The sequence below is a fragment of the Chondrus crispus genome, genomic scaffold (assembly GCF_000350225.1).
Source record: "Chondrus crispus Stackhouse genomic scaffold, scaffold_174, whole genome shotgun sequence".
Lineage (NCBI taxonomy): Eukaryota > Rhodophyta > Florideophyceae > Gigartinales > Gigartinaceae > Chondrus > Chondrus crispus.
The window spans coordinates 55,884-70,387 of record NW_005179043.1 but is presented as its reverse complement, the minus strand read 5'-3'; the positions used below and the strand labels follow the sequence as shown (position 1 = coordinate 70,387).

At 51.3% G+C, this 14,504-nt stretch overlaps 1 protein-coding gene across 1 annotated transcript; it reads right to left on the bottom strand.

Annotated features, from left to right (window-relative positions):
* Positions 1 to 12,029: 12,029 nt before the first annotated feature.
* CHC_T00009216001 (vanadium-dependent bromoperoxidase, vBPO) lies at positions 12,030 to 13,853 on the bottom strand. Its single transcript, XM_005714180.1, has one exon. The coding sequence runs from the start codon at positions 13,851 to 13,853 to the stop codon at positions 12,030 to 12,032; it is 1,824 nt and encodes a 607-aa protein (XP_005714237.1).
* Between the last annotated feature and the right edge of the window lie 651 nt (positions 13,854 to 14,504).

Sequence of the window (14,504 nt, the reverse complement as noted above, 5' to 3'; positions counted from 1 at the left end):
GCTGCGTACACAATCCTTTTCTTTATCAAAGTTGACTCTTATTCAGTGATAACTGTGCGGCGTCCTCTGCGGTGGGCTTATGGCGATAGATCGGCGCTGAGTTTGGATTCATCACGCTCTTCGACAGCGTGATAAATCCGATCTACTGTTGTGCGAGGTACATTTGTCGCTTTTACGAGGGCAGACCGTTCAGTACCTATTCTAAGGAGTGCGGTGGCTTTTTCCCGCTGGTTTTTCATGAATGCGTCCCGTTCCTGCTTTCTTTTTTCGATTGCACTCTGCATGCGCATGGAAAGTCCTATGACGCACGAATACTCGTAGTCAAAGTTATGATGTCAGTGCTGTAGAAGACAGTTTTACGAGCGTTGGGACGCCGTGGGGCTTCAGGAGTTTGAATTTTGGCGGACTTCTGCATCGCAGGGCAAAGAGGGATGACAAAGGAACTTGTACGACTATCGCTAGCATGGAACCGCCGTGTTCTTGAGAATCTGGAAGGGTAATACTAAAAATTCCCAAATTGCCCCGGTCAGGAAGGGTACAGGCACAATCATGAAGTGCTCATTTTTGGAATATGCGTTCGTCATCTTGTTCCACAGTACCTGTAGGTATCCCTGTGCGCCTAAAGGTACGATATTTTAGGCACTTAACGTTTGTGCTGTTTTTTGGTTGGCATGCTTCGAGACGTAACGTTATGTCTATAAGGCACGCTCGAAACGTGGCTTCATATCGACACTCGGAGATTTTCCGACAGTAGTAGACTGATCGTAGATGTGCCACGTACTGTCTACCGCCGGTGTTTTCGACGGAACTTGGTCTACTGCATTTCATCGATACCTGAAAACTTTCATCGCGGCGGCGATATAACTTGCAGAGTGCCTACCACCCTGCTCGTGACATATCCAATTGTCTCTTTCATCTATCTACGGCCCAAATCTCCTTTAACTCGAGAACACTGTCCTCTGCTCGTGCTCGATGAACGCCGAGCCTCTGTTGAAGCCAGAATGAGCCAAAACTTGCGCGAATTGTCCGTGGACACCACGGAGCCAACACCGTGCAGTTCGCGTTCGAAGCAAATTTCTTGGAGTTCAGACCCCCTCATATCCCCTGAAAACAGCGGTATTTTACGTAGTGCTACCAGAAGAAGTCTGTTTGAGGACGAGTCCAATGACGTCATCTAGCCAACCATCCAACAAAACGTTTCAGGGGTCCCTGCTGCATTACATTACCCGGAAAGACAGCCAGACTCCAATGGAATTAATGAAACGGAAACGGCTTTATGTCCAGAGCAATTGTGCAGTCCTAAAGTTGCTCTTGTGGAGCAAGAGACCGCGTCGCCGCGAGATTCTCTCGTTCTCACACAGGCCGTGCCATCCACCCCTGCTTTAATATTAAATAACGGTGATTCATTGGATGCTTCTGACGCTCCAATCTCCCAGGAGAACCAAGACCTTTTGCAAGCATATTCTCCGACTGCCATGGACTCCTCCCCAGATGCTAGCTCGAGCTCTGAACTTGAGCTACAAGTCCACGATGATGAGCTGAGGCAGCTGCGTCCTCTTTCAGCCTTCGTCTCGTCATCTGCTACTGTACAGATCCCAGCGCAGGCAGTTTCTGAGGATATGCATTCTGGTCTTTTCTACGATGCGGACGACGAGCGATGGGTCCCATTCGGGGCTGTAAACGTGAAATGGATGCTACCTATGCTGAAACTGACGTCAACAACGAAGATACTGCTGATCGTCAGGCACAGGACCAGGAAGGGGGCTTAGAGAATTGGAATTATGTGTCACCGTTTGCTGCCGTCGAGGTTTCACTGGATGATGTTGACGATGTTTCGTACCGTCGGTTCATAATCGAAGGGGAGGAAATGTTGCGGCGTGTAGAGGAAGACGTGATGACACGGCGCCTTGTTGAATTGCAAAGCTCCTCACAACATGTTGAGACTGATAGTGTGACGGAGGCATCGGTAATAAGTTCTGGGGCTTCGATGACGCGTTTGGAAGCTGTCAAAACGTTTCTTCCGGACAGTTTGCTGGAGAAACTTGCAGTAGTAGCCAACCAATCCCTTCGTCTACGACAAAAGCGCCCCACATCCGCTCATGAATTGCTCGGGCTCATCATTTTACATGGGCTTTGTGCCAGTTATGATGAGTCCCCGCGGACCGTTTGCAGTCCGGACGAAGCGGAACACTTTCTTCAGATGGCAATCTCGGCTCAACGCTACAAGGACGTCTGGTCTGCATTAAGTGGTACGAGGGCGCATTGTTCCGTTGTCGACTGCTCAATTACAGGATGGTGCCGGACTAACAATCGATCCACTGCCCTCATATTGGAGATTGAGCAAGAATTCGCAGCCTGCAACCGTCGGTTGCTGTACGTTCCAGGAGCTAATGTTTTGTCGCTTGATGACGACCATTTACGCATGTCATCAAGAGCTGTGACCACACTCACTAGCCTCCAACAACACAATAACCCAAAGAAAGGGCTAGGTCCGGTCGGCAACGCTTTATGCTCGGCACTGCACCCAGTTTTCTTTGCGTGCCATTTCACGAGGGTTGGCGAGCGTCTTCTCGATATTTGGCAGCGACTCATACAGGTACTCCAAGGAGCTGCGACAGCCCGTTCCCTGCTACCTATGACTGACGCTATTGTAGCGGCAGACAGAGGTTATAATTCCAGTGAAGTGTTGACGTTCTTGTCCCGTGTGCTGGGTATCAGTCTTATCGGCACTCATAAGAGAGACTTTTCCTACCCCTTTGTGTTCGGAGACGGGGCAATTAGGGCCCGACACAAAGGGAAGGTTGTATCGGAACGTGATTGTCGTGCGGTTTACAATGCACGTCTGAAAGGTGGTGTCAGGAGCAGTCATGGACGGCAGGTGGAATCCGTGCTTTACAGAGAGAGTTGTTCTGGAAGAATAGCCTCGATGATAGTGAACAACCATAGGTTATTCAAATCTACAGGATTCACAGTTGCACCACATGATCGCTTCCGCGGTAGCGTGGATAAGTTAGAGGATATCGTAGAGAGACAAACGATTTACGACCGATTGAAAGGTAAGAGATGGGCCATGGAACCTCATCGTGCAAGCAGCTCACTGAACCGTGGGCGAATGTACGTGGAAATGTGCTCAACCGGGTGGTCATGCTCACCTTTTACCGAAGCAAAGATCCGGTATGGTTTCTACTCAGGGCGTTCAAGTTCACTTCGCGTACAGCTCACAGTTTCCTAGAAGCCGTAGCATCTAATTACGAGAGTCATCTTGATGGTCTTGGCTGCCTGTTATCCGGGTATCGAGTTTCATTTGCCAGTAATCCACTCCCAGTGGACACAACGGAATGTTCACAGCATACACGCCTGCGTTATGAAGCAGTTTTTGATGTGCTGGGCGTTGCAAAAAAGGGTGCGCCATCGGAAATGGACTCTGTATCAGTACGTATCACTGTGCTTGGGATGTCCATGTCTCGAATTGCGTCTGAGAGACGAGGTACCCTCATGATTCTACTAGAAAAATTGGACCGGGTCCCAGAAACCGATGGTAGGCTGCTAAAGCGATATTTGGTTGTAGCATTGTTGAAGGCTCAAGAAGATTTGCGAGAAGGCATACTTGTCGTGCCTGATGAAACACCGCAGGACACGGCCCAGGAGGAGAGCAATTTCGAAAAATCTCAGAAGCTCGTACGGACGCTTCAAGAAGCGTCGTTGAACGCCTGGGTAATGCGCCCTCTCGTGACGACAGCCGGCATGAATGAAGGTACAATGAATGATATGTATGTACTGTAGGCCCTTCCGTCACACTTCGAGTCTACGGACGTCGTTTATGCAAAGAACAGGCGTGAGAACTCCTCTCTACAAGAACGTGACTATGTTCGCCATAACAACCGCAAGCTGAGGGTAGATTACATCCGTTGCACTGGCCTGGTTTGCAGTACTAGCAGCGCAATGCTGGCAGATAGTCCAGATGCTCTTTGTGCCGTACGTCTTAACGAAGATGAAGAAGACTTGTACTGTGCAGCGGTAGAAGTCAAAACTATGACTGCCATGAGGACAATAGAAGAAGCAAAATGTATAGCAGTCAAATACGCTGCACTCTCTATCATAACGGACATCGGTTCAGATGCGAGCAGCCTTGCTCTATTCAAAGAGCTTGTACCAAGCTCGGCGCACAGGGCACAATGTTTCCACCATGCCTCTGTACTAGGGGTGCGGAATGTCATTTACGTGGTTGCCAAGGGAGGCCGAGCGGCAACGGGAGGCATAATTTATGCATATGTGTTGGGGTTTAAGGACTCACTTAGGCACCACTACACGTGGTGTTTAGACTCAATCCACTCATCCGCTTTTCTATGGGTTGGTCTATCTGCGGAGGAGATTCCCCGAGAGTACGATGACATGCTTAAAACATCTCATGCTTCGGACCTCTGCAGCTTCGCCTCATACTATTCTCTAAGTCTAGGTATTCTGAAACTGATTGAGAAACGGCGACTTCCCCTTCCTCCAGCACGCATGATAAGATTAACACCTGCGGTTTATTGGAATTATGCGAAAGGGGGGGTGGATGTGGTTTCTCGAAACTTAAAACATTGGCGAGGACTAACACGTCAGAGAATCCAGTTGTAATCATCGTAGCTCGGCTTTTAACAATGCAGGTGAACAATGGTGCCGTCATCTACCGGCTTTCTATTGCAAAACAGAAAGGGTACATGTCAAAAGACGAAAACATTGCGGTCACGAAAGGGTATACAAACCTCAGACATTGTATATCAGAATTTGATACATTTGGCCGCTTTGCTCGGAATTTAGCAAAAGAATGGATGAAGTCAGTTGGAAGTTCTTCACATTCGTTTGGATCTGAAAGGGATGGAACTGGGACTTCTATAAAGCCGAAGTTTGCAAGAAATGCAGCGGAGAGATTCAATATCGGCAGTGCAAAGCAACTACGTCTAAATGATGACATGGGACATGAAGTTGTGGCAGCCCAAAGAGCGTACTGTGTCCTTTGTACGTGGACCCTCACTAAAAGGGTTCATGGAAAGGCCAAAAGCAGGAAAATGGGTCTCACATGACTCAATGGTGTAGAACATGTTTAGAACCTATTTGCGAGAAGTGTTGGTCTAGTTGACTCTCTGGAAACATTGAAGCGCAGAAAGCCAACTGATGAAGAAATGCAGTCGTTTGAAGCAAGGTTTAGTAGAAGTACTAGACGAAGAGTGACATACACGTAATTTTGAACTGTATGTGGGCGGAGGGAGAGCAGCGGGGAAGGCTGTGCGCGAAGGTCGGGAGGGTATTCAGTGAGATGCCCGGAGCGGTGAAAGTTGATAGACGAAAGGGCGCTGCACGTTGCGGCGGCGATTCGAAGAAACTGTTACATGCCTGCTGTCACGTTGTGGCGGCGATTAGAAGAAACTATTACATGCCTGCAGTCGGTGAGACCGGGGTTTCCCCTGTCGTAAGGGAAGAATCTTTTTATCGCATGCGATATACTACATGTGTTTACCTTAATACGTAACTTGTCGTATACCTTACATCTCTTTGTACAACAGCACCGAGACCTCTCCGGCAAACGCCTCCATCACGGCATCCGACATCATATACCGAGCAGCCCCCTTTCCCACCCAGCGCGCTGCCTCGTCTACGGCTGCCTCAAACTCGTCGTTCGGGGCTTCGTACGTGCGCTGCTGCGTCATCAGCCGTGAGCGCAGCTCGTCCAGGTAGGGCGCCGCCTCGCCGGCAAGGGACTATGCTGATAGCGTTTGGGAGCGTAGCACAGGGAGCGGGTGGCAGTGGCAGATATGCGAATGTGGGGAAGGAGCGCATGTGAAGGACGGATATTCTACAGAGAGGGGAGAGGAAGGGGATAGTGCGTCGGATCGTGTACAGCTGAGTGTAGGTAGAGGGTGTAGTAGGGGCGAGGAAGAGAGGACGCGAGCCTTGAGAGAGGAGGGTGCCTTGGAAACCGGGTATGAAGATGAGGGAATGAAAGATAGGAGACGGGGAAGACGTGGCGGAGGGGGTCGGACATGGTTGGAATGAAGCGTAGTTTGAGGAGCTTGCGAAAGGCTTGCTTTGTAAGTGCCGGGCGGGGGGGTTGAGCGGTGGAGGTGAGCACGAGGGTTGCCATGATGGCGAGTACAAGCGCCAGGTTGGGATGCGGTGGGATCATGTTTTCGAAGCGTCCATATCGGAGCAATGGCCGGCTTCTTTCCCGAGGATGAAGCGGGTGGATAGAATCATGCGGATGGATGCGGGGCGGGTGGATGGGGATTGAAGAGGTTTGGAGGGAGCTGCGGGGCGCGGGTGTGAGGGGTCTGTTAAAGAATAGGTTTGTGGGCAGGAGCGGACACATTTGAGACAGAACGAGACTGTCTCTCATGTGTTCGCTCCCGCCCTGAGACAGAACGAGACTGTCTCTCATGGTGCGGTTGAGCATCTCAAGCCACTGTACAGCACTTGTAGTCTGTAGTGCAGGAAAGATGGGGCAGTCTTTACTGTCTGGATCTACTCTCTCACTATTTAAGTCTACTGGTCTCACGCCGGCGGGTGTGAGCCTGTGCGTGTGGTACGTGTGCTATGTGTGCACGTGTCTGGGTATTGTCACATGTAGATGAGAGCGCCGCAGCGACTGTTGTTGTTGTTCTGGGTATTGTCACACTTTCCCCGTCGCTGTGGCGCGAGGCATTGTTTGCTGTCGGGGTGTTGGGGGGGGGGGGTAGGGTGGGTACGCATACCGTTGGGGGGGGTCAGGGGGGGGGGGGGGGGGGGGGGGGTGGGGTGGGTGCGCACACTTGGAGCTGTCTCCTTAAGATAGTGTATGTCACAGGTGTGAGCGGCTTTGTTAAGATGTCCGCTAGCATTTCCTTTGTGGAGATGTGCTTGATGTCAATCGCCTTGGCTTTCGTTTGATGTGCGAGGTAATGTTGACGGAGGTCAATGAATTTTCTCCTCTTTGTTGGCCCGTTGTTTTTCGCGACGCCGATCGCAGACTGGTTGTCAATGCGGAATGGCGTGGGGGAGGGCGGGAGCATGTTGATGTCTTGAAGGATGCGTCGTATCCATGTGGTTTGCTGCGCTGCTGCAGTTGCAGCTATATACTCAGCCTCACACGTGGACGAGGCTGTGATAGTTTGCTTCATTGAACCCTAGCAAACTGGTGTGCCATTGTATAGATGTACCATTCCCGAAATCGATTTTCGGTTGGTTACATCGGCTGCAAAGTCGGCATCACTGTATGATTCGAGTAGATTGGGGATGACGGAAGCAGTTGCCTTGTGGTTTCCAGCTTTGAAGAGCAGACCGTGGTTTGGGGTGTGCTTCAGGTAGCGGATAAGGCGCTTTAATGCGGTCCAATGTCTTACTGTAGGGTTTTTGGCCGCAACTGCTAACCGGTTTACCACATAGTAGATGTCCGGTCTTGTCGAGTCGGCTATGTAGCGAATGTCACCTAACAGTTGTTGATATATTTTTGTGATTTTTGGCAGAGGTTTATCATCCTCTGTTGGTCCATGCAGAGTGGTTTTGGTGTTATATGGCGTTGGTTTGCTGCTTGCCATGTCCATGTCCGCTCTCTTTACGACATACTGTATTGAATTTGGTTGTGATGCATGGATGTCTCCGTTCGGTAGTTTTTTATCGTCCATCCGAGGAGTTGGGAGGGTTCTCCAAGTCGCTTGATGTTGTGCGTCGTGGTGAGGATGTCTGCGAATTTTTTTTGGAGGTTTTTGGACGTGCTGATTATTGTGAAATCATCCATGCTTACCGATACAATGATGATGTGGTTTTTTGTGCGGCGGTGGAAGAGGCACATGTCGGCTTCTGATTGAACGAATTTGTGTTTTTTGAGCAGTTTGACGACGGCGCTGAGGTAGGTGTGTCCTGCGCCGGGTGTGCCGTATATGGTCTTGTTCAGTTTGCCGACGCTGTGTTCATGTTTGTGTGTGCCATCAAATCTTTGGTGTTGCCTGACGTACACTGGTTTGCTTCCTGAGTGATCAAACTTTTCATGTAGGTACGCTGCCTTGATGTCTATGTGCTCGATGAACATGTTGAACGAGGCTGCGATTGCAAACAGGAGGCGTACAGTGGTTTTGTCTGCCATGTAGGTCGTGGTTTTCTCCGGATTGAAGTGCACATGTGGGATCATTTTGTCACCTCGGGCGGAGCAGCGTGCTTTCCTCTCCACAATTTTTCCTTGCGCATTGCGCTTGTACCGATATCCCATCGATAGGGGGACGGGTTTCGTACCGGGTGGGATTTTGTGTGAGGGTGTCCATGTGATAACGTTGTTTTTGTCAAGGTTATCAAGCTCACTGTTGTGCGCTATTGCCCATAGTTTTGCATCCGGATAGTTCTTCGCCTGTCCATGGTGCATGGGTGCCGGTGATGTGGCTGTGATTTCTGTTGGGGTGGGTTTGGGCGTGAGCGCTTTGAAAATGATTTGTACGTTGTGGTTGGGTCCATTTCTTTGTGGTACGGTCTGAAGTCAACCGCTCGCACTCGTCGGGTTTTTCCGTCTTTCATGTTGATGACTATTACATGTTTGTGGTCTGTCGGAAATAGGTACCTGACGGTGAGGGCGCCAGGGTGGAGTTTTCGTACCAACGTCTTGCTTGTGATGTGCGGGACATGTCCTAGTTGGCCAAAGATCATGTATTTCGTGATGTTCGGTTTTTGTCCATGCCACACTGTGCTGGGTATTTGGCCGGTTCCCAGATGCAGCGTATGGTTGTATTTGAAGGCTGCATCTTTTACTGCATCTTCCCAGTGGTGTTCTGGTAATCCACTGTGCTGCAGAGATGCACGTGCTGCGTTCATGATTGTTCTATTTACTCTCTCGGCGATACCGTTCTCTTGGGGTGAGTATGGAACGGTGGTACTGTGTCGCACGCCATGTGAGTGGTACATGTCTTTTGTGGCATGTGATAGGTATTCTTTTGCATTATCAGTGTGAATCATGCTGGGTTTGGGGTACGGGCCTGTTGTGAGATGGGACAGGACATTGTCAAGCTGGTCTGGTGCTTGATCCCTTGTTTTCATAAATGTTATGATGAGATAGCGTGAGTTAGTGTCTATCACTGTCATGAAATAAGGGTTGCCGTTGCTGGATGCCGTGGGAAATGGTCTGCATATGTCACTGCTTAGTGCCTCACCAGTGCGGTAGTTGTGCGTTTTCTTACTGTGTCGTGCTGGTTGCAGTTTGGCTGCAGCACAACTTGTGCATGTGATTTTTGGCGGTGGTAGTGCAAGGGATTTGGGGAGGTTTGGTAATAGCTGCCTTTTTGCCATTTGTTGGATTGTGGAAGGTCTTATGTGGTTGAACACCATGTGCCAATGATGGTAGTCATGCTGCGTTTTTATGCTTGCAGTAGGGGGCGGCACTGGTGCTGGGTTGCGCCTTAATTGCATGGGGATGCTTTGTGCGCTTGCATGGGGTGTGCACTGTGTTGTTGGTGCTGAGGTCTGTGCTTTTCTTTTTGGTGCTGTGGTATGAGTTACTTTCCTCTTCGTGTTGGTCTTGCGACTCGGGATTGTTCTGGCAGAATTGGCTTGTAGGGCGTGCCACGTTGAGATCATAGAGGCCGTTCTGGAATTTTGCAGTGCCAACAATGCTTGGGGGGTTGTCTTTTGTATTTATCACATGTGCTGTGTTCGGGTAGAATACGACTGCTCCCCACTGTTTTGCAATATCATGTACTGATAGCAGGTTTGTACGGAGGTGGGGGTTGACGTGGGTTTGTAGTTTAAGCCATTTCGTCTTCGTCATCGGGATCTTAAGCATGCCGTGGTGTGTCGCAGGAGGGGTGGTGGACATTGCAGTGTTAGTGCGCACTTTGCGTTTGAGGCGACGCATTCCAGGGGTGGGCTTTTTGATATGGGATGGGTGTGCACCGGAATCCAGTGCAAGTTTCCTACCTTCTACCGTGGGGTATTCTTTGGGGTTGGGTGAGATGGTGTCGATTTCTTGCACACTGTAGGTGTGGTCATTCTGGCCTATATCGTGCATGATGTTGGCCGTGTTGCCCTTTGTGTTTTCCAGGTGAGTCGGGGTATGCTCGGTGTGTTTGTTTTGGTAAAGGGGGTGAGGTGGGGGCTGGTGGTTTCAGCAGGGTTGCTCCATTGGTGTTCCCTTTTGGCTGATCTGTACTTTCCTCTGCCGCGATTGCGGCCTCGGTTGCGGCTTCCATATGCTGGGGTGGGAGGTGTGGTTGCTGGTTGTTGCATACCGTATGGTGCGTGTTTGTTTTGTGACGTGCGCTCCATGGTGCGGGCGTGTACTGATTTAAGTCGTTGTACTAGCCCTTGAATTGTGTCTGGGACAGTGCCATTTTCAATCCACGTATCTTGGAGGTGCTTGTACGTTGTGTGTGCCGATAGTTCTTGGATGATGAACTGAACTGTGGCTGCCTCTCCTGATTTACTGTTTGGGTAGTTTGCCATTTGCATGCGTGTGCGAATGGATCTGTGGCTGGCGATGTAGTCATCCAGCGTTGTTTTGTGGGTGAGCTTGGTATTTTCTGCTTCTTGTTTTAGCAGCAGGTGCGCCGTTGTTGTGCTGTCTGTAAAGTGCTCTGTGATCTTTTGTGCCATGTGGAGGGGTGAGGCGTCAAGTGTTAGATCGGCCGTGGCAGCAAAGGTTAGCGGGAGTGAGTTGTTGATCGCCAGACGGAGGATTGCATTGTTGCGTTTGTATGGTGCATATAGCGGGCTGGTCTCATCTGGAGCGGTAAACGTTGGATCGAGTACATTTTCCATTCCTTGGATGATGACCATGTCATTCAGCGCTTGTCTCCATGAGGGGAAATTATCTCCTGTGGGGCTGAGTGGCGGCAATCGGGCTTGGGTCCGGTGATCGTTCGGGGTGGTTCCTTCTTCGTTGGCCATGGCGGTGGCTGTTGGTGTATTCGTGTCAACGCGTGGTTGCGTGTCGTTTCTGCTCTCTACACGGGGTAGAGGCGCGTTATGCGGGCTCTCAACACTGGCCCGTGGAGGCTCTTCTGTTGAACCGGGGAGATATTCTAGGCTGCCGGGGGTGGGTGGTGGTGCCGTGTGTCCTTGCCGGTGACGGGGTGATCTGCAAGGATGTCTTCCCGTAGTTCTGCGATCGTCTTGCAGGGGTGTTTGCGTGTGGTCCATAACCTGTAGTGCAGGAACGATGGGGCAGTCTTTACTGTCTGGATCTACTCTCTCACTATTTAAGTCTACTGGTCTCACGCCGGCGGGTGTGAGCCTGTGCGTGTGGTACGTGTGCTATGTGTGCACGTGTCTGGGTATTATCACACAGTCGTGCACGAAATAGGTGACAATGCAGAGGCCAAGGAGACCTTGAGTTAATTTAGGAGGAAAGCGGCACGTTATCATCTGAGGGTCAAGAAAATTGTGCAAAGTATGAAAAAATGCTGCATACGATGTAGACTAAAGTTACAAAATTTGTTGCCATTGTGACGTTAATGGACCGATTCAGTTATCGGACCAACCCCTGTTTATTGAGATAGCCCTATCGCAGGAAATACTGCCCTTCGACGGAATCTGTTTTTATCAATACAAACGTCTCGGCGGTGCGGTTCCAACCGGCTTGGTTTCATATCTTAAGTCAGTCTGAAACTGGAGTTATGCTAAAGAAACCCGAAAGGCCCCAAAAAAAGTTTTCACGAAGCCGTGCACAGGGCTATGTGAAGACTGCTGCACTTGAAGTAGATCTTTAATTGTTTCACAGAGTTACGTAATCAAGTCGTTAAAATGGGGGCTTTCCATCACGTCAACCCCTTTTTCGGAGCGTAGACACACTCTACTTCATGCTACTTCTGGTGGTGGGCGACATTGCAGGATAGCAATCAAAACGAGGTTTATTCTATTACTTGAAAGTCAGTAGTCGTGAGATGTTACACAGATATGAGCCTAAGCGCTTCATTGTCAATAGAACAACCATTACAACCAGATATCAGAAAGGAATGGGGGGAAATGGGACGGGGATCTATGGAGGTGTTCAGTACTGCAAGTTGTTCCTCAACTTCAGTACGCCGTTCCAAGGATCAGGTCGAGCGGAGGACCTTCAATTCGCCGCTGAAGAGAGGGACGGTCATTGTGAAGGTTTCGGGGAAAGTCAACATCTGCTCCTCCAAGATGCCTAGCGCGATCTGTTCCCCGAGGAGAATCGACTCAATGTAATCGGTAAAGTAATGAACGCCAGCCCAGTTGCGGCCAATGCTGATGTTGGAGCAGACTTTGTTCAACTCTCCCTCTACAGTCAATTTCTTATTCATGTTGTGGCTGGCGTCGACAAGACGGCTTCCGTCATCACTGGGAACGAAGCAGAAATCGAGCTCGGTGTCGTGCTGGAAGAATGCCTTCAACACGGTAACACAAGCCCCGGCCACAGTGGCATGGCCGGCACCGTACGACGGATGCATCGGACTTCCCTCGGGGAAAGCCATGGGCAACAGCATCGTCTCGAGAGTGTCACCGGCGGGGTTGAAGTCGTCGGCACGCGGCATGCCAAAGTCAGAGCCTTGGTTCTGTTCCCTGTTGTGACGAGCAACGCGGCGCATCATATCCTCATCCAGCGCTTCGAACAACGGCTTCACATCCTGGAACTGAGGGTCGTCAGGGTTGCTGTTGAAGCGCTCGATCAGGCCACCAACGGCCTCGGGACGCAGACGGCGATGCGTGTTGAACTTTTGGAAGCGAACAGCCTTCAAAGCCCTTGTGGCAACTTCTGTGACGAGGGAAAGAATATGCGGTCCTCCGAAATGAGCGAAGCCTCTCTGATGATCCTTGAAGTCTGGCTCACCAAACGGAATACCCTTATCAAACCTCACGCCGCTGTCAAGCATGATCAGGCAGGCATTGAGGTAGGCCTGGTAGAGCGCGTCAAAGTGGACGTACGTGGCGAGATCACGGGGGGTTGTGATGAAGCGGAAGGCGTCAGAGCCCGACTCAAAGGTATCGCGACCGGTGACATCGGCGCCGTTCTGGACGTCCAAGAAGGCCTCCCAAGAGGTCATGTAGTCGAGCTCCTTCCTCGCGTGACGCACGCGCTGGTCGATGCGGTGGGCGCCGTAGCTAATAAACCCGTCAGCCATGTCCTGTGCGCCGCCAATGCCCTTAGTTCCCACGAGCAAGAACTGGGAGAGGTACGGGCCGACGTCATCTCCGGGGAGGGTTCCGCGGAAGATGTTGCTCGGGTTGAACGGGCCGCGGAGGCGGGCGCGCTCCTGCGGCGTGAGCGAGTCGGGGGGGTCCCGTGCCGCCCGGATCCAGGCGGTCTTGTTGAGGGTGTTGATGGCCCTGCCGATCGGGCCGGGGTTGGTGAAATCAGTGAAGCGGACGTCGCGCAGCAGGGCCATCCAGTAGACCTCGGAGATCTCGGCGACGAGCTCGTCGCTGTCCAGCGTGGGGGCGGGCGGCATGCCGACGGCCTGGGCGTCCGGGCCCTCCAGGTCGAAGACGAGGCCGGCGCCCATGCTCTCCCATGCGCGCAGGCAGGAGGACGGGAAGGTGTTGTTGCGGCCGGCGATGCCGGATTTGAAGAGGTTGGCGGCGCGGCACTCTTCCTCGGACTCGAACTGGAGGGCCGGGCGCGGGCCGAGCGGGACCTTGATGAAGTCGGCTGGCTCGCCCGAGTCGATGGCTCGGACGAAGCGGACGAAGTGGTTCGGCGAGGTGATGAGGGCCGTGCGGCGGTTGTGAGGCAAGCCCTTGGTGTAGGAGCCGAGGTAGCTGAAGATCTGGGAGTTGGGGCGGAAGTAGCGGTCCTCCTCACCGTTGGGTTCGAAGACTTGGTGGTCACGGTCGCGAGCCAGGCGGGCGGCACGGACACGGGTCTGGAAGGCTTCCTGTCTACGGGCGGCCGACATGTTTGAGTTGAGTTGAAAGCGGTGGAAAAGAGTTGGATGTGGGTGTGGCTAGGCGGATGATGATGATGGGAGGGAGAAGCTGTTGAATGGGATGGGTGGGGGGCGATGGTTTAAATAGATGCTTGGGTGTCTGCATTGGGGTAAGAAAAGCAGGAGGAGGCGAAAATTACATGGTAGCGTGTTGTGGTTGTTTAGGGAAGATGAAAGTTGGTTTTGGATGAGTAAACAGATGTGGTTGACAAAGAAGTTTATGGAAGGGTGTTTTGGATAAAGACTTGGAGACTTTCTACAGAGGCACGGGATGAAACATTTGCGTAGGATGGCAAGCCGTGTTGAGTGGGATGTAACCAGCGAAGGAGAGTACGGGAACGAGGAGTGGTGTAGTGTTTCGGTGTTTGAGTATTTTTGTTGACAGGTCAGAGAGTTGTGGGTTTGACGAAAGCATGGAGCAAAACATGGAGATGTTGGGGAATTTGGGAGAGCCTCTCAGACTGGGAAACGTTGAAGGGATATGTCATTTTGACTTGGTAGCATAGCAGTGCAAGGGGTTGGCTACTACGGCACAATAGAGGCAATCTTTGTTGTCGATTTCTTTTTGCAATCAAGGGTTTCTACTTATAAGAAGCAAGAGCGAGAGATTTTGTGTAAGTA

Bases quoted from the DNA above. Each gene is read 5' to 3' on its own strand.
- CHC_T00009216001 (XM_005714180.1), bottom strand. From the start codon at position 13,853: ATGTCGGCCGCCCGTAGACAGGAAGCCTTCCAGACCCGTGTCCGTGCC.